Raw genomic sequence first — 23,345 nt, 5'->3', positions numbered from 1 at the left:
TTAAGAGCACTTACTACTACTACAGAGAGCCCAAATTTAATTCCCAGCACCCACCTCCGGTGTGCCATAGCTGCCTGTAACTTCTCATGCAGGGATCTGATGCCTCAGGCCTCCATCCACGTCAGTACACATGCACATATTCACACAGAGGCATAACTACAAATGAGATAAATCTTTAAAGATAAGTAAAAGATAGTTTAGAAATGAATTAGGTTATCAGAAAGCTAGTGGAGAGTTCCTTTGTTTTATTTTGTTCTTGCTGTTATTGTTGTTTGTGTTTGGGTTCTTTGTTTAATATTGTTATGTTTTCTTCGAGACAGCATTTCTCTCTGTAGTGCTGGCTGTTCTGGAACTTACTCTGTATGTAAGCCTGGCTTTGAACGCAGATCTGCCTGTCACTACTTTCCAAGTGCTGGGGTTAAAGGCATGTACCACCATTGCCTAGCTTTAGAATTCATTTAATTAAAAGAAAAAAGCATTTTATGTGTACGTTTTTGAGTGTGTGCACATGTCTGTGCATTCCTGCAGAGGCCGGAGAGGGGTTTCAGATGTCCTGGAGCTGGGGTCACACTTGACATGGGTGTCCTAAGAGCAGCCTGTGCTCTCAACTACTAAGTTCTCTTTGTAGTAAGTCCTCTCAATGGAGAGGTCTTTCTATGTTCAGAAGAAGAGGTTAAATTGTATAAAGTGAAGATTACTTAACATGTCAGATGCTTGAGACACACACACACACACACACACCAGCTGTCTATACACAGGTGTGGCATCAGTCTTCTGGATTCTGTCCCCAGTGCCACAATTGAAAAAAAAAGGGAATATAGACATTCTTAGATATAGATTCAACTAAGAGTCATTGTACCGAGGGAATGTGAGGAGGAGGGATGGGCTTTCCTCAGGGGGCAGGGGGATCTAAAGTGACCTGGCTCTGAAGGAAAGTACCTTTACCCCGGAGCTATTTTGGGAGGGCCCAGTTCTATTTGAAAGTAATATGTCCTAATGCCCTATCTTACCTGTTTTTTCTTCTATCTTTTTTCTTAATTTTTGTTTTTGATAAAATTTTCCAAGTGTTATAGCAGTACAGTTCTGTGGTAGAGCATTTGTCTCCTGAGGTCAGGGCTCTGACAAAATAAAGCATAAGAAACCTTGACCAGAATATGTCCTAACAGAGAACAAAATATTATCAAGTGTCATCACAAGGCAGAATGGGGATTGGCAGCACATGTTATGTTCTATACTTGGACGGCAAATTGCTCAGTGAATACTGTGGAGACTTTCAGTTGTGACTGTTGCTTCACAGCTGATTAACATGTCTCCTCTGTTTAACTGAGACACAGCTGAGAGTCACATAAACTTGGGTATACTTTTCCCTCTGTGCTTCTCACCTGGCTGGACAGCAAGGCAAAGGCGGGTTATACCTCAGGGATTATGCTTACGGATTTTGAGTCTGTTGTTTCCAGTTTTCTTTCTCTGGATAGCAATTTGTTTGACTTCCTCTGAATTAAATACCATATAGGGTATAGAACGTTAGTGTTTATAAATAATCCAGTGTCTATATTTTGAACTACTTACACTAACAACCACTAGAGAAATATAGTAAAAGTTGGGATAGGGGTCTGGCGGTGGTGGCTCACACCTTTAACCCCAGCACTTGGGAGGCAGATGCAGGCAGATCTCTGAGTTTGAGACCAGCCTGGTCTACAAAATGAGTTCAGGACAGTCAGAACTACACAAAGAAACCTTGTCTTGAAAAACCTAAAACAAAACAAAACAACAACAACAAAAGAGGAAGAAGAAAGTAGTTGTTAGGGTAGGACTTTTTAAGGAGGACCTGCCATTGTTAGGCTTCTGTGATAGATGTGGATGTGTGTACTGGTCTCTACATGCCAAAAGAGGGTGTTGGATATCACATACTATTGTTTTCTGCCTTATTGAGTCATTCTGTGACTCACAGGCTGCTCCACACAGTCCTGAGGTTACAGGCATGTGTGGCCATACCAGGCTTTTTTTACTTGAAAACTAGGGATTTGAACTCAGGTCTTCATGCTTGCATAGTCACCATTCTTTCCTGCTGAGCCATCTCCCCAGCACCGTGTCTCATGTGGCCCAGGCTGGCCTTCAACCACTATCTTGCCTCTACTTCAGTGCCACAGGTATGTGCCACGATGCCCAACTGTTAGGCTGGGGCCTATAAAGATAGTGTCTCAGTTAGGGTTCTATTGCTGTGAAGAGACACCATGACCATGGCAACTCTTATAAAGGAAACATTTCATTGGGGCTGGCTTGCAGTTTTGTTTTTGTTTTTTGTTTTCTTTTTCTTTTTTGGTTTTTCAAGACAAGAGTTTCTCTGTAGCCTTGGCTGTCCTGGACTCATTATGTAGACCCGGCTGGCCTAGAACTCGAAGAGATCCTATCTTGCCTGCTCTGTCTCTCTGAGTGCTGGGATAACAGGCATGCGCCACCACACCTGGCTTGGTTTATAGTTTCAGACGTTTACTCCATTATCATGGCAGGAAGCATGGCGCACACAGGCAGACACGGTGCTGGAGAAGGAGCTGAGAGTTGTACGTCTTTGTCTGAAGGCAGCAGGAGTGTAGCTTTAGACCTCAAGAGCCTGCCTGCACAGCAGCGCTACCTGTAGCAAGGCACACCTAACAGCGCCACTCCCTATGGCCAAGCATTCAAACAAGTAAATCTGGGGGGAGGGGGCGCCAAACCTGTGTAAATCACCACAGTCCCCTCCCTCCCTTAGCCTCAGGCAGACTCTTCAGACAAGCGCAAAATGCAGCCACATTCGTTACAAAACCATCACAAGAATGGCCCCTAGGACACATGCTAAGATTCCAGCATCCTACATTGCTCTGCCTCCGACTGCCTCACTTGGTCCTCAGAGCGCTTCCAGGACAGCGTCAAGGAGAGCTGCTGATCCCACCTGGGCTAGCCATTCAGACTGTCCCAAACAGGACTTTGATGAGCCTGAAAAGTTTCAGCATGAGACTAGAATATCTTGTGTCAGTGTGTCAGCATCTTCCAGGATGAATCCTGTCAGGTTCGATCAAGTGTCACTGGTGTTTTATTCTTTTGTTCTGAAATCATAATTTCTCACAAATAGCGTACAGTCCTAAAATTGTAAATGCATGAGATGCGCAGGATGCATCAGTTAAGGATGGTTCTCTGCTCTTTGTATAAGCAGAAGAGTGGCACCTGTCTTCCTTTGAGCCAGTCTGGATTTGTATACTACTGTAAACTAATTTTATCTATGCCATTTAATGGAATGGCATGATAAGATTTGAAGCTTTTTGCTTTTTCTAGACAGAGTTCCTCTGTGTAACAACTCTGGCTATCCTGGACTCACTTTGTAGACCAGGCTGGCCTCGAACTCACAGTGATCCATCTGCCTCTGCCTACCAAGGTGTGTGCCACCATGCCTGGCAAGTTTTGAGGATTTTGTAGCCAACAAGATTTATTGGCTATTGTATAGTTGAAGTTCTTGCTGGAGACATTATATGTCCCATCCAATCTCTTCCCATGTGGAGGGATCAGCAAATTGTATTAATTGTGCTGTTTGGTCTTCTGATTTCTTTCTTCTCATGTGTGGTCAAGACATTCAGGGGCTCTTCCTCTGTCTCATCTCATCCTTATTATTTTGGATAGAGTCCAAAGCCTTTTTCCTTTTCCTGTTAACAGAATCATAAGGCCCCTCTCCCAAAATAGCATAGCTTTTGTTGTCTAGTTTGAAGCCATCATAACTATAGAATGATCTAGTTCAGCAGTCTAATTCTTATCCTGGTCTGCTATATTTTGATTTCTCTCAAAGGGATGAATAATATTATCACTGAATATACAAACATCTTTATGTTGATAAATCAGAACAAGAGTGTATAGAGTTAAAATATACTCTTTTATGGATATAATTATATTTTTATTGAGAAAGGGTTTCTTTGTATAGCCTGGGTTGCCCTGGATTTGTTCTATAGGTAAGGCTGGTATTGAGTTCATAAGGGATCTATTATCCTTTCTTCCCAAGTTTTGGGATCAAAGGCATGTATTTAATCAATTAAATTATTTTAATTAAATTATAAAATTATTTTTGTGCTAGTCTGAGTACCTATCAGTTCCCTTGGAAGTCTATACCAAGAAGACCAGTAGGCTGCTCAGTGCATAAATTAATTGTTCATTTTGTCCTAGTCTGAGTTCCTCAAGTTCCATCCTGTGTGTAGACCCAAACTAGGCTGTTGTCTCTAAGATGTTTTCCCAGGAGCCACTCTGTGAGCTGAGCAGGGGTTGTTCCTGTCAGCTCTGTGTTTATCAGTTGTTTGATTCTCCTTCTTCAGCGCCATCTTGTGAGAGCCCAACGATAATAGCTTCCATGTCTGTGAGGTCTGTGGAAGCATGTGTGCCATGGTAGTGTGTATGCAACAGAGCAAGGTTGCGCTGCCTCCGCACATGCACACAACTTTCCAGCAGCTAAAGTTTGAAAAGAGGCTTGTGTCTTCTGGGCAGGTGTTGGGTAGAACCCTGCAGCAGCTGCCTGTGCCGAAGAGTCTCTCTTACAGAGATGCGTCGGAGACTCATTTTTGACCTGGAAGTTTTTAAACTTTAAGCTTGGGCTTTAATTGGCGTTAAGCTGTGGTAAAATAAGATTTGTAAGGGTGTGAATAGCATGAGATCCATAATTAGACAAAAGGGGGGAATTGTTTTGGGATGGTCTGGTGCTTTGTATTAAATTAGTTGCTTTTCCTTTGAGATTCTTCCTGTTCAATGAGCAGACCCTCACATACACCAAAGTGATGCTATATAACCTTGCCTGAATACCTGGGTAGGGCAGAAGTGAGGTAGGCAGAGTGAAGGTTTGAGGGCTTGGAGGACAGACGATCGTGGGAGAGGAGCGGAGGCGGAGTCACCCTGGAGTAGTGTGAACCAATAGCACATGGCCAGGAGGAGCCTGCTCTGAGTATCCGTGACGGAGGAAAGCAGCACAGATGAGAAACGGGCGAGTATTTATGGGATACTGAATGGGGAGTAGCCCAACCAGGGATCACTAAAGCAAGTGGGATGGAATGTGGGCCTTGGAGGTGAAGATGGCGTAGGGGCTTAGTTTCTGCCCAGCCCCAGAGTTAAGGCATATTAAAATCAACAGGTGTCTGTGTCTTTTTTTTTTTTTTTTTTTTTTTTTTTTGTATTATAGTGGAATAAATAGTAACCACTACAATTACATATACTTATAACCAAAATTTTCTACAACAAAAGCCTCTTGAGCAGGGCCCCCACCGTTCAAATTACCCTCAGTACTGTCTTCCACGTTTCTTCTGGTATGGCCTGTTAAGCCCCACTTAAAGCATTCCACTGCTTTCCTAATCCAAATTCCCAAACCCACAATCCTTCAAACAAAAGTGTGTTCTGGCCTATTGTAGCAATACCCCACTCCTGGTACCAACTTCTGTCTTAGGGTTTCCATTGCTATGAAGAGACATCATGACCAACACAACTATTTTTTTTTTAAAGACAACTCTTATAAAGGACAACATTTAATTGGGGCTGGCTTATAGTTCAGAGACTTATTTAATCTATTATCATCATGGCGGGAACCATGAGAGCCTGTAGGTAGACATGGTGCTGGAAGATCCAAGAGTTTACATCTTGATCCAAAGGCAACAGAAGGAGACGGAATGTATTGCACACTGATCCTAGCTTGAACATTTAAGACCTCAAAGCCCACCTCCACAGTGATACACTTCAATGCCACTCCCTATGGCCAAGCATGCACACACATGAATCTGTGGGGCCATTCCTATTCAGACCACCACAGTGGGGGAAGTAGATAATCCTGATGTTAAGAGCTGTAGTTGCAAGGGTACATAAAAGTGACCAGTAACTACTTTAATATAGTTTGAATTTATTTCAGGTAGAGAGAGGAGCATTATCCTAAGGGGTGTAATACTGAGTTTTGTATATGGATGACAGCAAGTACTTTCCCCATCCTTTTGCACTGATGAAGCAGTGAAAGCAGATGGCACCACGACAGAACTGAGTGTGGGCTCTGTAGTGGCACTCAGTGAGTCACATGCCATTTGATCTCCCTGTTTCCATACTTAAGTTAGAGCCCAGTGAAAGTAAACATCCGATACAGTTGTTACAAAGCTCATGGGTTAGCTTTAGAAAAGATTTTTAAATGATACTTATTATCAATAAGCATGGTGTTCTATTCTCTCTGTAATATATGCCCACATGTTCATTTATCTACAGGAAAGCCGGTAATGCTGAATTTGAGTGTGTATGTTTAAAGACATCTTGCTTTGTCATGTCGGCCTATCCTAAACTTCTGCTTCAGTTTCCTCAGTGCTGTAACAAAAAGTAGCATGCACCACCGAAATTCAGTTTCGATTATTCCTTAGACTACTCTATTAAAACTAAATCATACTGTTTCTCAGATACCAAATGACGTGATAGCAGAACCTTGGTTCATCATACAGCAAACATTAGAGCAGCAAACAAAACACAGCTATGCCTTTATGGAAACTTGAGTCTGCTTAAGCCATTTCCAGTATGGCAGTTTTTTATTTAATTGTGGGAGAGTAGCAGAAGGCCTCTGCCTAGCCTGGATGTTAAATCATGCTTACAGTTTTTAAGCTGAAATGTAAACCAGAAGTAGCAGTTACTAGAGTTAGGTGTGCTATAAACAATTTAAAGCACAGAAATGCAAGAAAATCTTATTTGGGGATGTATTATCAGAGTTCCTGTGTGCTGGAGTTTCCATTTAGATATACTACATTTTTGGTGGTCTAGGTTAAACACTAGAGTAAATTAGTCCCATAATTTATTTATTTATTTTTAATTAATTTATTATGTATACAATGTTCTGCCTGCATGTGCACCTGCCTGCCAGAGAGGGCAGCAGATCTCATTATAGATGGTTGTGAGCCACCATGTGGTTGCTGGGAATTGAACTCAGGACCTCAGGAAAAACAGTGCTCTTAACCTCTAAGCCATCTCTCTAGCCCTAGTCCCATAATTTAAATAATAGTTAACATTTTCAAATTGTTTTGTTTTCAATTTAAAAAAAGAAAAGAAGCATCCACTTTCTTTGTTGGGTGGCAGGTACTTTTCATTCAATTGGGTTTTTGTGGTAAACATTTCTAAATGTTTATTTTGTTGTTGTTTGTTTTTTGTTTTGCTTTTTCAAGACAGGGTTTGTCAGTGTAGCCTTTGCTGTCCTAGACTTACTCGATAGACCAGGCTGGCCTCGAACTCACAGAGATCCACCTGCCTCTGCCTGAAGCCAGAGTTAAAGCAGTTGTAAGTTGCCCACTCTGGGTGCTGGGGTCAGACTCAGCTGTCTAGAGGAGCGTTATAACTGCTGAGCTATCTCCCTGGTCCCATGATGCTACTGTTGGCTTTGTGAGACAGGGTCTCCGCATGTACCACCAACTAGTCTGAAACTTACAGAGATCCACTCACCTTGCTTTCTGAATCTTGAGGTTTAAAGAGATTAAAAGTACGTATGTACTACCAGATCCTTGTGTTTTTTTGAAGTCATTATTTATAGGTAAATCACGGATTTCTTGTAATTAAATGTTGTTGGTTTCCCCCTCTAATTTAAATAGATCTTAATAGTGTTTATGGCTCTTAATGTTTGTATTTTAAGAACATTTTATTTCATTTTTGTTTTTTTCAACACAGGGTTTCTCTGTGTAACTGCTCTTGCTGTCCTGGAACTTGCTCTGTAGGCCAGGCTAGCCTCAAACTCAGAGGCTGTCTCCCATGTGCTGGGATTAAAAGCATGCACCCTCTTGCCCAGTCTTTGGAACATTTTTTTTTTAATCTAAAAGTTTTACTTTAAGCTGGGCAGTGGTGGTACACGCCTTTAATCCCAACACTTGGGAAGCAGAGGCAGGCGGCTCTTTGTGAACTGAGTTCAAGGCCAGCCGTCTACATAGTGAGTCCAGGATAGCCAAGGCTATACAGAGAAACCCTGTCGTGAAAAATGCATGCATGCATACATATATACATACATACATACACTTTATGTGTGTGGGTGTTCTGTCTACATGTATGTCTGTGTAACATGTGTACCTGATACCAACTGGAGTTACACATGCGATCAGGTGTGTCCTCTGGAAGAGCAGCAAGTGCTTTTAACTACAGAGCCATCTCTAGTGCCTATACTTTAGGAATAATTATTACTATACTGATGCCTGACAGTTTCTCTCTCTCTTTTTTTTAATAGCCTTGAAACTAGCTTTGGAAGTCATTAAGTACATAAACTTCACTAGTAAAATCTACCCTTGGCTTCAAAGAATGCGACAACCTATAGACAAATAAATACATGTATTCTTTCAGTATTCCCAGATTTTAAACTAAGCTTTAGTGTGAAAAGCTGGTTCTTCAGTAAAACTTAAACCAATTAGTTAAAGGGATGACCAGGACATGAACAAGAGGCAAGTGGCACTATGATGTACAACATAGGTTAGCAATTTGATGAATGTCACTGAAAAGAGTAATCAGCTGTGTAGACATCAAGGTACTTATTAGACGGAAAAGCATTGCCATATCCACATGCAGCCATCTCACATTCCTGGGTTTTGAAGTATTCAGGCTGCTGTTCCCAGTTTTAGCAAGGATATTTCAACTAAAGTCCCACTTAGTGCCTTGACACAAACCCCAGATGGTTTAAACAAAAGTCAAGGAGTAGTTCAAAAGCCCAGGCAGGCAGGATGTCTGTCTGTCTGTCTGTCTGTCTGTCTGTCTCTGTCTCTTATTGTTTATGTTTTTTTATACAGAAAATAACAAGTTGGCTTGCTGTTTACTATTAGAAATATTTCGTGTTTTATTTTATCAAATACTATATCATTGTAACTTCCCCAAGAAACCAACAACTGTCCCATGCTTTTAGATTTATGCTGGAAAAACGTATAGGACTATCATATTGTGCACAAATTATTTACATAGATGTAGAATATATACTCAAGGTTACAAAGTGTATCTGGGAGAGTTAAGGAGTTAGGGAGAAAGAAAAGTAGATTTAGACAGAAGCTGCCATACTAATATTTTTTCTGTTTAATTTTGGTGGACTCTGCTTTAGCACTGTTGAAAGGTGGACTCTGCTTTAGTGCTGTTGAAAGGCCTGCCCTCATCTCAGAAGCAGCCTCTCCATGAGGACTCTGTCTGTCTCCTCCTCCTCACTGGAAAGGCAGCCGCACACGTTTGTTGTTGTTCAGAGCCCTTGGCTCACATGCCGTGCCGCCTGGATCTGACCGGGCAGTTTCATCTCTAAGAGACGGCAGTTCCTCGGTTCTCCTAGGTACACGACATCATGTAGCATTATGGCCAAATGGACATCTTTTTGCAGTTAAATTTGGGATTTAAAAGATTTCATTTATTCTGTGCATATATGTGTATGCCTTTGTGTGTGTGTCCACACATTCAGGAGCCATTGGATCCCCTGTAACTAGATCTACAGGTGGTTGTGAGCTGCCTTGTGGGTACTGTGATCCAGGAGCAGTAAATGCTCTTAACCATTAAGCTATCTCTTCAGCTGTTACATTTGGGATTTTAAATCTATCTTCAAATCTCAAAATTGGATGTTATGGAATGAGTTCTATTTATAACGGAGAGCCTACTATAATGCTGGCCTGGAGAGATGGCTTAGAGGTGAAGGGCACTGGCTGCTCTTTTAAAGGTCCCTGAGTTCAATTCCCAGCAACCACATGTGGCTCTCAACTCTCTGTAATGAGATCTGGTGCCCTCTTCTGTTCTGCAGATGTACATGCAGACAGAACATTATATACAATAAATTGTTTGTAGGTATAATGTTAAAACCCTAGGAAAAGCTGGGGCATCTTATGGTCTCCGTCACAGTCACTGTTCTGTTGCTGTGAAAAGACACCACGAGCAAGGCAACTTATATAAGAGAAAAAAATTACTTGGGATCTGTCTTAGACAGTTTCATGATCAGGAGATGGGGGCAGTCAAGAGATCCTCCAGCCTGTGCCACTTAAGTGCTGGGGTACAGGTGTGTGCCATCATATCCAGCCATAAGTGTCATAATAGATGGATTTTGTAACTTGAGAAAAATTCTGAAAAAAGACAGTAGATGCTAAGGAGTTCAGTATGAAGGAATATAATTCTGTACATTTTGAAATAGCTGTTTTCATTATACCATATATTGTATTTGTTGCTTTATCTTTTGTTAATGAGAATGGTAATAATAAGTAAAAGCTCAACCTTTATTTCTAAATTTCTTAGCATTTTTTTGTTTGTTTTTGTTGTTTTGTTTTGTTTTGTTTTTAGACAGGGTTTCTCTGTGTAGTCTTGGCTATCCTGAACTCACTTTGTAAACCAGGCTGGCCTCAAACTCACATCAATTCGGTTGCCTCTGCCTCCCGAGTATTGGGATTAAAGGGTGTACCACCAGGCCTGCCTTAGGTTGTCTTTTTTTAAGACTTATTTGTAAAAAAATATTTTAAACTTACTTATTTTTATTTCATGTGTGTTGGTGGTTTGCCTTCATGTATGTCTGTGTAAGAGTGTCAGATCCTCCAGAACTGGAATTACAGCATTATGGTGCTGTGGTACCATGGGGGGGTACTGGGAATTGCACTTGGGTCCTCTGGAACAACAGCCACTGCTCTTAACTGTGGAGCCATCTCTCCAGCCTTAAAGGTGGTTGTAAGCCACTATGTGGCTCTTTTTACAGAATTCTTTTATGCCTGAAATGTGCTTGGCACAATTGACAATCAGGAATTTTATTTTTTACATTAATAACAAAATACTGAAAAGTTTTAAGAAATAAATTATTTTAAGTTGCCTAAATCCCACGGATTGGAAGAAGGGTTCTATTAAGTGATCCTGTCGACTGCCAGAGCCCAACCATCAATACAGTGCATGAAACAAGCAGAATAAGAAAGTAAAAATGCTGCATCGTGAGGAAGGTGGGAACCTTAAGAGTAGAGTCTTCTTTATAATTTCAAAACAAAAAGTATCTCTATTGATGAATTGATTCATGTTATAGAAAAAAGCCTTTTGTGCTACGATAGGCTGTTCTAACCATGTAAGAGGTGGTTTTTGTGTAGGCCTGGAGTTTTCTGGTCATGAATCTGAGTTGCTCTGTGTGTGTTTGTGTGTGTGTGTGTGTGTGTGTGTGTGTGTGTGTTGTAACTACTATAAGTAAAAATAGTCTAGCACAGCATTTTTCTCAAGAACCTCGCACAAGCTTAACCTGTAAAAATAAATACATTAAAGAAAACCTGGAAAGACTAACAAAGGTCAACCGTATAAATGGCTGTAAAACACACTTCCGTCTAGGTTTTACAAGTTGTTTTATTTCAGTTACTGTTTTTAGGAAAGTCAATTTTAGTGGCTATTGAATAGCAGACTGAATCGGTAACTACACATTCTCTATGGCAGGACGTGCAAGCTAGTAGTTTCCCAGCTTTAATTATTCTTTCGCTATTTGTGGAGACGGAGAAGGAAATGGGAAGGTTGTAGATGGACATGATACAATTTATATTTTTTAGACAGAAATAGATGTTGACTCTGATTACTAATATTTATGTACCACGGGCTGTGCCGCATAATGTGTGACACCACGTTTGTTCTGCTTGTCATTGCCTTGATCGTTAGTGAAGTTAAATATTGTCTCACATATTTTTTTCTATTGACACTTATTTCTTTCTGCTGTGTCAGAGTTAGTGCTTGGATAGGGAATGATTGTTAGTACTCTAAAATGATCGTTTAAAACAGTTGTTTTTGCTTGAAAATACTGTCAATCTTGAAATAAGAAAATGTCAGCCTTCAGTGTCATCTTGAGTTTTCCACTCTGCCTGCTATGTACTTCCTGTAACACTAAAGCATATTTGCTACTACTTATATACCATCCCCAGATAATGGTCTTTTAAATTGTTAAACCAAAGGGTCATAGCAACATAGTAATATGCCAGCATTGTAACAAGTTTGAAGTATGGACACATCATAATAGTGTGAACACCAGTCATCATGTTTATGAACCAAAAAAGGACCTATTAAAGGAATTTCTATAAACTTGAACTTCAGAAGAAAACCATATATGCCCCATCTAAATAAATTTCTGAGAATATTTAGTCAAGAGATTTTTGAGTACCTGTTACATTAATACTACCTGTAGCAAAGGAGTCACAGCTTGTACCCCCTAAATTTGATAACAAGTTCATTAAATATTAAGACAGATAGAGGGCGGAGAGGAGACAAACTTAGACTTGGAGTTTAACTATTAGGTAGAAATATATGAATTCATTTACTTATTTTTCTTTCAGAATTATCTTTGTAAATGAAATTGTAAATTGATTTTATCTTGTTCGGGGTTATAGTTTTAAGAGTGAGAGAGGAAGTTTAAGGCCAGCCTGGTCTACAGAGCGAGTTCCAGGAGAGCCAGGGCTACACAGAAAAACCCTGTCTTAAAAGATAAGAATGAGAGATGAGTGCTAATGTCAAATTCAAGGTGACAATCACCTGGGGGAAGTGAGGGGGGGGGGACGCTCCAGCACAAGCCTGTAATTCAAGAACTCAAATCTGAAGTTCAAGATCGTACTTGTGTACATAGAATTTGAGACCCTGTCCTTTTGCTTTTAAGTTTGCATACATTCTGGCTTTGAATAAGCAGAATTTATTTAGTATTTTAACAGCCTTGTTTTTGAGATTTGTTAGGAAAACTTTTATCTTTGTGCAGTTTTGGCTTTATCACTTGTGAGAATGCAGGAAAGACAAGCACTCATTGGTGATGTTTTTAACTGTTACATGCTATATTGTGTCTAGAGTTTTGGTTCTGAGTTTGCTTCCATTGGTATTCACTCTGGTGGGGTTTTGTTTGTTTGTCTGCTTTTCAGGTTTTGTTGTTGTTTGTTTGTTTGTTTTGGTTTTTCGAGACAGGGTCTCTCTGTGTAGCCCTGGCTGTCCTGGACTTGTTTTGTAGACCAGGCTGACCTCAAACTCACACCGATCCGCCTGCCTCTGCCTCCTGAGTGCTGAGACTAAAGGCGTGTGCCACCACGCCCAGCTATTTCACTCTGTTTTCACATATTTGCCAGGATGCTTAGCCTGAGTCCTTTTCCTCATCTATAAAATAAGGTTCATAATGGTCTCATCTTTAATTGATGGCTAACTGACACATAGCATATAGCAAGATGGTGTCTGGCCTCAAAATATTGGCTGATGTTATCACTAATTGAGAAATTTAATTATAGCTTCCCCTATCCAAATAGATAAGTGCATAGTTCTTGAAGTGGCCTGTTAGCTGTGCTCTAAGCAAATGAAGTTCTGCTGGTACTTCTTCCCTTCCTAGTTAACATAGCACCAGCGGGTAGAACAGGTTCAAGACATCTTCATGTAAACTGGCAGGAACTGGGGTTTTTGTGTGTGTGTGTGGGGGGGGGGTTGTTTGTATTTTTAATGGCAGTTCAAACTTCCTATAACAGGACATGCTGAGGGTGAGATGATTCTGAGTTCAGGGTTAAATAAAATACTAATTGTTTTTGTTTTTAAGGAAACAGCAAGTTTATACTGAATTTAACTTAGCTGATAATGAATTTAGGAAATAAGAAATGTTATTTTGGTGAACTTGTAGAAGAAATAAAGAATGATAGTTTCCAGAGACTGTAGCAGCAGGGAGGGGGAGGGGTGCTAGTCAGAGGGTGCAAAGGCGCAGGCTCACAGGTGGGTAAGTTCTAGATCTCTACTGCATGCTGCTACCACAGAGAGAGAGAGAGAGAGAGAGAGAGAGAGAGAGAGAGAGAGAGAGTGTGTGTGTGTGTGTGTGTGTGTGTGTGTGTGTGTGTGTGTGTGTGTGTGTGTGTGTTTATGCTGCACCAGGGCTTCATTACATCATTGCATAGTCCTGGCTAATTTAGAACTCGCCATGTAGACCAAACAGGCCTTGGACCTTGAGTTCTCATCTTGCTCTGCCTTCTGAATAGTGAGGTTATAGGAATGCACCATTGTGTCCCTTACTAGTCTGTTTTAATCATTCCACAATCTATATATATATATATATATGTGTGTGTGTGTGCAACTTTACATAACTATTCTTTATTTCAATTAAAAATAATCTGGAAAGAAATGCTTGCCCTTAGGTATGATATATAAAAACAACTGGCTTGCTTTATTTTAATTTTATACGCATGAATGTGTTTGAGTGCTTTGCTCACATGCATGTATATGCAACTTGTGCCTTTTATCCAGGAAGTTGGAAGAGGGCTTTGCGCTTTTTAGAACTGGAGTTATGGATGATTGTGAGTTGCCATGCGAGTGCTGAGAATTTTTTTTTTACCTAGGTCTTCTACAGGAGCAGCAAGTGCTCCCTTACTTAGCCATCTCTCTAGGCATAGAATTTTTTTTAAAATGGTAAGTATTTAAGATCTGAAGATTTACTTGGAATTGGAATTATTGTGTAAACATTGTTTTAAATTTGAGTATTTTAAAGAGTGAGCAGTATGTATGATTACAGTAAAACATAGATACTTAGGATAAATTAAAGTCATGATATAATCTGTTCATTAAGTTTATTTATGTATGAAAACAGCTAAATAATACATGTCACCATGCACCTGTGGAGGTCCAAAGCTAATAATTGGACATTTGCTCTTCTATCTGATGGGTTCTGGGAGTTGAACTCAAGTTGTCTATCTGGAATAAACACTGTTTATCCATCGAGCTATCTCACCAGCTCTACTGTGTTTAATAATAGCTACTACTGGTTATTGTAAACTGGAAACTTTACTATTTGAGCTATATTGTTTAATTTTGCTACTATCACCCGTACAGCTGATGCAGTAAAGTTATGTTTTATTTATTGTTTCAAATAATATAAAGCAACTGCTTCTTTGTATGCATTATTACTGTCAAAACTATATTGTATTTAAATATTATTTGGGGAGCTGGGTGTGGTGGCACACGCCTTTATTCTCAGCACTCAGGAGGCAGAGGTAGGAGGATCACTTGAGTTTGAGGACAGCCTGGTCTACATAGTGAGTTCCAGGACAGCCAAAACTATAAAGAGAGACCTTGCGTCAAATAAGACCCCAGATATGCATATTTGTTCATTTATTTGCTTACGACATAATTAATTGCACTCTTTTTCTTGATTTGGATATGTGCATATAAATGTTTATTTGCTTCTTCCAGAATTTAAGGTTTATATTAATTGATGATGTGCTTTCATTGCAGAACTATACGAGTCAATGGGTCCAGTAGTTGGAATGACTCCAGATAAGAGAGCGGAGACCCCTGGAGCCGAGAAGGTTGTAGGACTGAGTCAAATTTACAAAATGGGAAGCTTGCCTGAAGCAGGGGGCGCTGCTAGGCCAAAGGCCACGCTGGTGGGCACTGACGCAGCGGACGATGAGCTAACAAACTTGAACTGGCTTCATGAGAGCAGTAATCTGCTCACAAACCTCAGGCTTGGAAGTGCAGGTCTTCCAATGGTCAGCCCACTGTATGACATAGAGGGAGATGACATGCCGACCTTTGAACCATTGTGCTACCAGAACCCAGAAAAGCAGTCAGAAACGTCAAAGCCCCCGTACTCCTTTAGTCTTCTCATTTATATGGCAATTGAACACTCTCCAAATAAGTGCTTGCCTGTCAAAGAAATTTATAGCTGGATTCTGGATCGATTCCCGTACTTTGCCACCGCACCTACAGGCTGGAAGAATTCTGTTCGGCATAATCTATCCCTGAATAAATGTTTTCAGAAAGTGGAAAGAAGCCACGGCAAGGTCAGTGTTTACAAACATTTCTCTGTGTGGAGGGGGTCCTTTAAATGTAGGTCCTTTAAAATAAAGGGAAACAGCTAAGTCTGTAGTTTGTGGTTAATTATTTCTTTATTTGCCTTAATTAATGATGCTTTAAAAGGTTGAGCCTATAGACAAGTACTCTACCACTGTGCTCGCCCCAGACCATCTTAGTTGCTTCTTTGTGTTTTTGAGGGGGGTGTGTGCCTCATTCTTAAAAGATAGATAGATAGATAGATAGATAGATAGATAGATAGATAGATAGATAGATGATAGATAGATAGCTGGCTGTCTTTGGTTGTTTGAGACAGGGTTTCTCTGTGTAGCCCTGGCTGTCCTAGAACTCACTCTGTAGACCAGGCTGGCCTAGAATTCACAGAGATCCACCTGCCTCTACCTCTGCTTGGGATTAAGGGCATGCACCACCACCTGAAAGATTTTATTTATTATTAATTGTTTATGTATTTCTGGGTTAGTTCATGATTACAGTGTCTTCAGAAGCCACAATAGGATGTCAGATTCCCTAGAGCTAGAGTAAAAGAAAGGCATTTGTGAGCCGCCTCGTGTGGCTACCAGAACCACCAGCCATCTCTAGCCCCATTGAGTAGATCCCCCGGTCCTGATTTCTCCAACCGTATTAGTGTGTGTGTGTGTGTGTGTGTGTGTGTGTGTGTGTGTGTGTCCTATTTATAATGAATGTGTAGCTTATTTACATCAAAGGAGATGACAAGAATTATTATTTTGGGGGGGCGGGTTTCGAGACAAAGTTTCTCTGTGTAGCCTTGGCCATCCTGGACTCGCTTTGTAGACCAGGCTGGCCTCGAACTCACAGCGATCTGCCTGCCTCTGCTTCCCGAGTCCTGGGATTAAAGGTGTGCGCCACCACGCCCGGCTGACAAGAATTATTTTTAATTTATTTTTTCTCTGTTATAGGAAAGGTTTACTATAGCTATAGGAAGTATATGAAGGCGGTATTATGTTTTGTAGGAATGAAAAATGTAAGCAGGTAAGGTGGAAGGGTTCAGTGAATACTGTGAAGGCTAGTGAATGTCATAAGTTTCTAAGGCATCAGTTTTGAGGTAAAGGGTGTGGTAAGAGTTTCCTTTATTTGTGAATGATAGTGCATTGTTGTCCTAAACATATCTAGATTCTCTGTCAAAAGAGAATTACACTTAGTACCGCATGTGGGTATAGTTTTAATAAAGATGTAGGGTTTGAACAGTTGATGAGTAATACTTGCCTCATGTCTAAATCAGTTGACTTACTTTGATATTGTATTATAAGGTAAGAATAGCTTTAGAAATTCATTTTTCCTTGATTTGTAAAATATATAAAACTGCATTCATACGTAGCTGGATTTTTTTTTTCTTTTTTACTATAAACTTTTTAAAAAATGTTTTTCTGATGCAGGGTTTCTCTGTGTAGCCCTGGCTGTCCTGGAGCTCACTCTGTAGATATCTGTAGAAACTCACTTACATATATCCTCCTGTTCTGCCTTCCAGTGCAGGAATTAAAGGTGGGTGCTACCAATATCCAGCCTCCTTACTAGTAACATTTTAAAAATTTTTGAATAGCTTTGTTTCACTTTTGTCTTTTAAGTTTAGTGCTTCCTTGTGTGATCTCAAGCATGTCCATGGCTTCACACAGGATCCGGATGCTAAGACTCTCAAGTCTCCTAAAGACCAGACCTAATTTCAACTAATTGTTTAATCTAGAGTTATATTAGCTGACCATTATTGCTCCTCAGCCGACATCCCAAAAGGAACAAGCCTTCTTCCCTACACAGTCTCAGAAACCCTCAGACTGAGTGTCCCTCCTTTCTGCTTCCTGTACGTCTCTCTGTCCACCCTCCTCGCTGCCTCTTACTCTGGGTTTTTTCCTAAGTTCACTTCCTGTTGACTGGTTGCTTGCTCTGCCTCTTGACCGAGGATTAACTTTATTTAGTCAAGCAGAAAGCTCTTGGATTAAAGATGTGTGCTAGGACTGAAGTAGACCATAACTAGAAACAGGTCTTTCCAGTAAACAGCCCAGTCTCAGGGTTCATCATGTGAGCAAAATGAGTTCTAGGACAGCAAGGCTGCACAGAGAAACCACAGACAGCGATGTAGAAGGCAAAAACGTCATAGTAGCAGTGTGTCTCCTCTGAACTTATTATTTAAAACTTTTATTAAGATCAATCTTTGTAATTTAGCCCTTAATATACTCCTTTCTACAAAACCTTTAAAACTATCCTTATGGCTTTAAAATTCCTGACAGTAAATGGGAGAATGCATATTTTGTATTCTGCCAGAATCCAGACTCTCACGGGCAGATTTTATTTTAAAATGATATTTATAAAACTTGTATCATTTGTGTTTTATTGTCTAAACAATATTTAAGAATTAGTTAAAAATTCTTTTTACAGACTCTAAAATATAGATAAACAAATACACAGTTTTAGCTCTTGTTACTGTCATGAATAGACCCAGTGAAAGGAACTGCTGCCATGGCGACCCGTGCCAGACTGTTATGTGACAATATCCTCGGAGTACTTTAGTGCCTGAAACTGCAAGTTCTCAGTTTTTACAATTTGCTCTTTCAAGGAAACAGCTTTTTTTCTTTCTTTCTTTCTTTCTTTTTTAACTGTGGTCAAAAACAATTTTCAGACTTCTTACTATAGAATTTGAAAACAAAAGTTGAACCAAACAGTGTGTAAGAGATATTCTGAAATACCAGGGTAGATTCTGGGTAGTTACTGATAAAATTGTGTTGGTCAGTGTATGAAAAATTACTTACGCTTATGAAACCCAATTGAAACAAATGATGTATGTTGGCATTTAGTTTTTTGTCAAAACATGTCTGTCATTTTCTCTAACTGACACAACAAAGTTGGCTTTTATCACTACCTAAAACTCCATTTGCAAATCTTAACCTTTCTTGGAAAAACTTGTCAGTTGCTTGGTTTTTGTTATTTTTGTCCATTAGTTTTTAGGACAGGGCACACACAGACATACACATGCGCGCCCACGCGCACACACAGTGCTGGCTGGGACAGAACTCTGTGTAGAACGAGCTGCCTTGAAGTTAAGACCATTCTCCTCCCTCCACTTCCCAAGGACTTGGATTACACCACACTTGGTGCAGATGCTTTTCTGTGGTACTTTACCCCTCAGTGCCAGCGATGCCTCGTGTGGTAACTCAGCCGATTCTCCCTGTGTGAGTGTGTTGAAAGACAAGCTGTGTTTCCCATTGTTGCATGTCTCAGTTGCCAGGGGGTTTAAAACTGTTTTGTTCAGCTTTTTGCCAAGATGGCGCTGAAAGCTAAGAAGGAAGCGCCTTCCCTCCCAAAGCCAAAGTGGAGGCCTTGAAGGCTAAGAGGGAAGTGCTGAAAGGCTTCCATGACACCCACTTTCCTATGGCCCAACTGCTGCTCCTGAGCCAGCCCAAAACCCCTGAAAGAGTGCACCCAGGAGAAACAAGCTTGACGGATTCCCCCTGACCACCCAGTCAGCCATGAAGAAGATGGAGGACAGCAACACACTAGTGTTCACTGTGGATGTCCAGGCTAACAAGCACCAGGTCAAACAGGCCGTGAAGAAACTCTGACATTGATGTGGCCAAAGCCAACACCCTGGTAAGACCTGACCGGGAAGAAGGCGTGTGCTCGCTGCCGCCTCAGTATGATGCTCTGGGTGTTGCCCACAAGATTGGGACTGAGCCCAGCTGGCTAGTTCTAAATAGACACTGTTTTCACCATTACAAAAGAAAAAAACTGTTCTGTTCAGCTGGCTGTGCTGACGCACACCTGTAATCCAGCATTGAGGAGGCAGAGGCATGTGGATCTCTGTGAGTTCGAGACCAGCCTGGTCGACAACATGAGTCCAAATAGTCAAGGCTACACAGAGAAACCCTGCCTCGAAATACCCAGAACCACCACCAACCCTGTTGTTTGGACTCTCCCAGATACACAGCTTCCCCTCACCGTTAGTCTTAACCCTTACTGTTGATCACCTAGTAGTTTGTTCTTATTGTTAGTATTATTAATACCTTTCTTTCTACCAGCATTCAGTAAACATTCTATGCCAATCTCAAAATAACTAGTGGATGTTCATTTATTTTGAACTGTGTCACTTGGCTATAAATTACTTTATCTGAATCTCATTACAACTCACTGAAATGACTTCGGAGCTATATTTTATAGGTAAAATGTAAGAGGTCTGACTCTCAGATTGAATGATTTGTCCATTTTCATATGGCCAGAGAGTAAGTAGTAATGAATTTCTTGGGTGTTTTAAGATTTTTTAAAAAAATTATATATTATGTGTGTGAGTATGCATACCTGTGTGCAAGTGCCAGCAGGCTGAAGCGGTGGGAGAGCCCCTGGAACTGGAGCTGTGTGTGCTTGGCGCCTCCTGGTGTGCGTGCTGGGAGCGCTAACTGCTGGGCCATCTCTCCAGCCTCCCAGACCCTAGTTCTTAAACTTACTGAACAATAGTTCATCATGCCATTTTATAAAAATAAAATAGTATTCAAAGATAAGAGCTCTCACGAGTATATTAATATTGCTGTGACAAAGAATGTAGAAAATGGAAACAATGTGAAGATCATTGCATTAAACCTTATGTCACATGTGATTTTATACAAGGAAGGAGTAGGGGGAAAGGAAATAACTACATTTAACTGTTTTTCGAAGATTCGTTAATGTGGTTGTAAAGTAAGACTTAAATTTTATAATTTTTGCAATATAAAAAGCATAGTGTGAGCGAGGTGGCTCAGAAGGTAAAGGCACTTGCTACCGAGGCTGAGAGACCTGACTCTGAGTGCTTGGATCCAGGCAGTAAAAGGAGAGAGCTGACTCAGGCAAGTTTTCCTCCCACTCCTCCATTCTTGGCGTGTCAGTCTCCTCATAGATAAGTAGATAAATTCTAAGCCTGGGTATAAATAAGTTTGACCTCTCTCATCTTGTGATTAGAGCAAGTTTTATGTAATTTATGGTGACTACAATCAGTTGTGTACAGCAGGCTCACTTGCACGTTTTAGGAGGTGGGGAAGCAGGAATGGGTGTGGCAGCAGATGCTGGGCAGGCGCTGTACCACTAGGCTGCATCCCCAGATTGCTTCCACTTTGGTATGCACTCAGCAGGTGGGAGGCTTTCTCCCCTGCGCTCACTCTTGCACCCTCTCTTCTAGGTTAATGGAAAAGGTTCCTTATGGTGCGTTGATCCAGAGTATAAGCCCAGCCTGGTGCAGGCCTTGAAGAAGCAGCCCTTTTCCTCTGCACAAACGTAAGGGCCTTTGTGTGATTCAGACTTATATTGGGAGCTGGAGAAAACAAAGTTGTAGGGCCTTGTTTTATTTCTGTGTTTATTTAATTGTATAACTAAGATATTTTCTTCTTGGTTAATTGCTCTTTTTCTAGAAAATAATGCTTTGAAGGTTTTTATGTTCTCTGAAAAATGTTTTTATAATGTATTTTCTTACAGCTTCCCCTACCTTTAGTTTTCTACACTTTCTTATATTTAACTCTTGCCATTATATGATATCCTTAAATCCGATTTTATTTCTTTTTCCTATGGAATCCTTAAGAATCTTAAAATTCAGCCAGGTGTGGTGGTACATACCTTTAATCCCAGCCTCACTGAGGCAGAGGCAGGGTGCAAGAGTCCAAGGCCAGCCTGGGGTACAAAGCGAGTCCAGGACAGCCAGGGCTACACAGAGAAACCCTGTCTTGAAAAACAAACAAATAAAAAAAAACTTCAAAATTCTATTATATATTTGTGATAGTCCTTGATGCTTAATGTTTTTTCAAAAGTCTGAAAGATCAGTTTTACATTTTCAAAAACATACATAGGGATAAAATTAAAATGAAATCTCACTTTAGCAAATTCAGAGTTTCCTAGCCGGGCGGTGGTGGCGCATGCCTGTAATCCCAACACTCGGGAGGCAGAGGCAGGCGGATCGCTGTGAGTTCGAGGCCAGCCTGGTCTACAAAGTGAGTCCAGGACAGCCAAGGCTACACAGAGAAACTCTGTCTCAAAAAAACAAAACAAAACAAAACAAAAAAACAAAAAAAAAAATCAGAATTTCCTACTGTGGTTCATTTGAGTTCTTGAATTTTTATTTAACGGAAAGTTATAGTTGAATGTAGTAATAAATAAATGATCAGGGAAGTAAAATTGAAATGTCAGCAGCATCACCTCTTGGACATTATATGTCATTGTAAGAGGAACCAGCAGGTAATGTAACAAAATTTTTAAAGAATGAACTGAAACAAAATTTTTTAAAGAAATGGAGACAGGTATAGTGTTGCACACTTTTAATCCTAGGACTCAAGAGGGCTTTCTCTGAGTTAAAGGTCAGCCTAAAGTACATGGTGAAACCCTGTCTCAAAAGAAAAAAAAAAAGAAAAAGATCAGACCTTTGCTTATCTGCTAATTAATAATTTGGAGCTAAGCCAGGTGTGGTGGTGCACACCTTTAATCCCAGCACTCAGGAGGCAGAGGCAGGCGGATCTCTGTGAGTTTCAGGACAGCCAGGACTATTACACAGAGAAACCCTGTCTCAAAAAACGAAACAAAACAGTAGTAGTAGTAGTAATAATAATAATAGTAATAATAATAATGAAATACCTTTATTGTTCACTTTCATGACTTATTTAACTATGCTCCTAATTAAAGGCAAATGGGGCAATGGCGCTGCCCTTTGTAAGCAGTCACAAGTCACATTTCACTGCCTTTATGCTGTGTTTTCACGTTTATCTCTTGAGCAATTTCACGTTTTTAAAATAACAGCATGGGGGTTATTACTTGCTGGCTTTAAAATATTAATAAAGTGAAGCATTTTGCTCCATTTTCTTGTTTCCTTCTGACATGTTTTTGTGTAACCTTCCTGTAATTTGTATGGGAAATCTGTGGGTAGGAAATGAGCTTTTAATAACATTTAAAAAGATTATTCTCTACTACCACAAATAGAGTCCCCTCCTCCCAAAAAAGTTTTAATGTTTGTACTAAAAAACCTTGGGAACTTAACTCTGTGGTATTTTATATAGAATTTTTCTTAAACATTGTTTTGGTAAATTCTTAGTGTTAAACTAATAACTGTTGGTATTATGCTAAACTTAAATATCCAATATAAAACCAAATACACACACACATACAGTTAAAGGCATTTAAAGTGCATTATTATGTAGCTGGTACAAAAATACTATGTTAGAAGCTTTTTCTGTCTTACAAATGAAGAAATTAAGAGAAAGTATTTTCTTAACAATGACCAAATGATGATTTTTTAATCTTGACCTTTGTGCACTTTGGACCGTAGTAGACTCTTTCTAAACTGAGTGCTATTAGCAAAGAAAACGGGGTGGAAATTACTTGTGGTTTTCATTGTATATATAAGCATTTGTGACTAGGTTCTATAGAAAAATGAAATGAGATTTTACAAGCACACCTGTCTTCCCTTCCTGTTTTTAGTGGTTCTCTCTCGCCTCACTACTTAAGCTCTGTTCTCAAGCAAAGTCAAGTGCAAACTCTTAAAGGTATGTATGAAAAACATCCTCTTGGCTAAAATTCAGGAGTTTAAATTTTTCTAATTATAGAAGATTTAAGGAATT

General features: G+C 40.2%; 1 protein-coding gene and 1 non-coding gene across 3 annotated transcripts in view; one reads left to right on the top strand and one right to left on the bottom strand.

The window, feature by feature from the left end:
• Positions 1-23,345, top strand: part of Foxn2 (forkhead box N2) — a 49,021-nt gene that overhangs the window by 10,647 nt on the left and 15,029 nt on the right. For both annotated transcript variants that reach the window (XM_051157914.1, XM_051157843.1), the window contains exons 2-4: positions 15,193-15,743; positions 20,927-21,021; positions 23,206-23,270. In XM_051157914.1, the coding sequence (XP_051013871.1) occupies positions 15,207-15,743; positions 20,927-21,021; positions 23,206-23,270 (697 nt within the window). In that variant the 5' untranslated portion in view covers positions 15,193-15,206. The remainder of the gene's footprint in view (positions 1-15,192; positions 15,744-20,926; positions 21,022-23,205; positions 23,271-23,345) is intronic.
• LOC127197622 (small nucleolar RNA U13) lies at positions 11,910-12,014 on the bottom strand. Its single transcript, XR_007831705.1, has one exon. It is a non-coding gene; the product is annotated as a small nucleolar RNA U13 (small nucleolar RNA).

This window comes from Acomys russatus, chromosome 1, assembly GCF_903995435.1.
Source record: "Acomys russatus chromosome 1, mAcoRus1.1, whole genome shotgun sequence".
Lineage (NCBI taxonomy): Eukaryota > Metazoa > Chordata > Mammalia > Rodentia > Muridae > Acomys > Acomys russatus.
The sequence above is the reverse complement of the archived record's forward strand: the minus strand, read 5'-3'. Positions and strand labels throughout refer to the sequence as shown.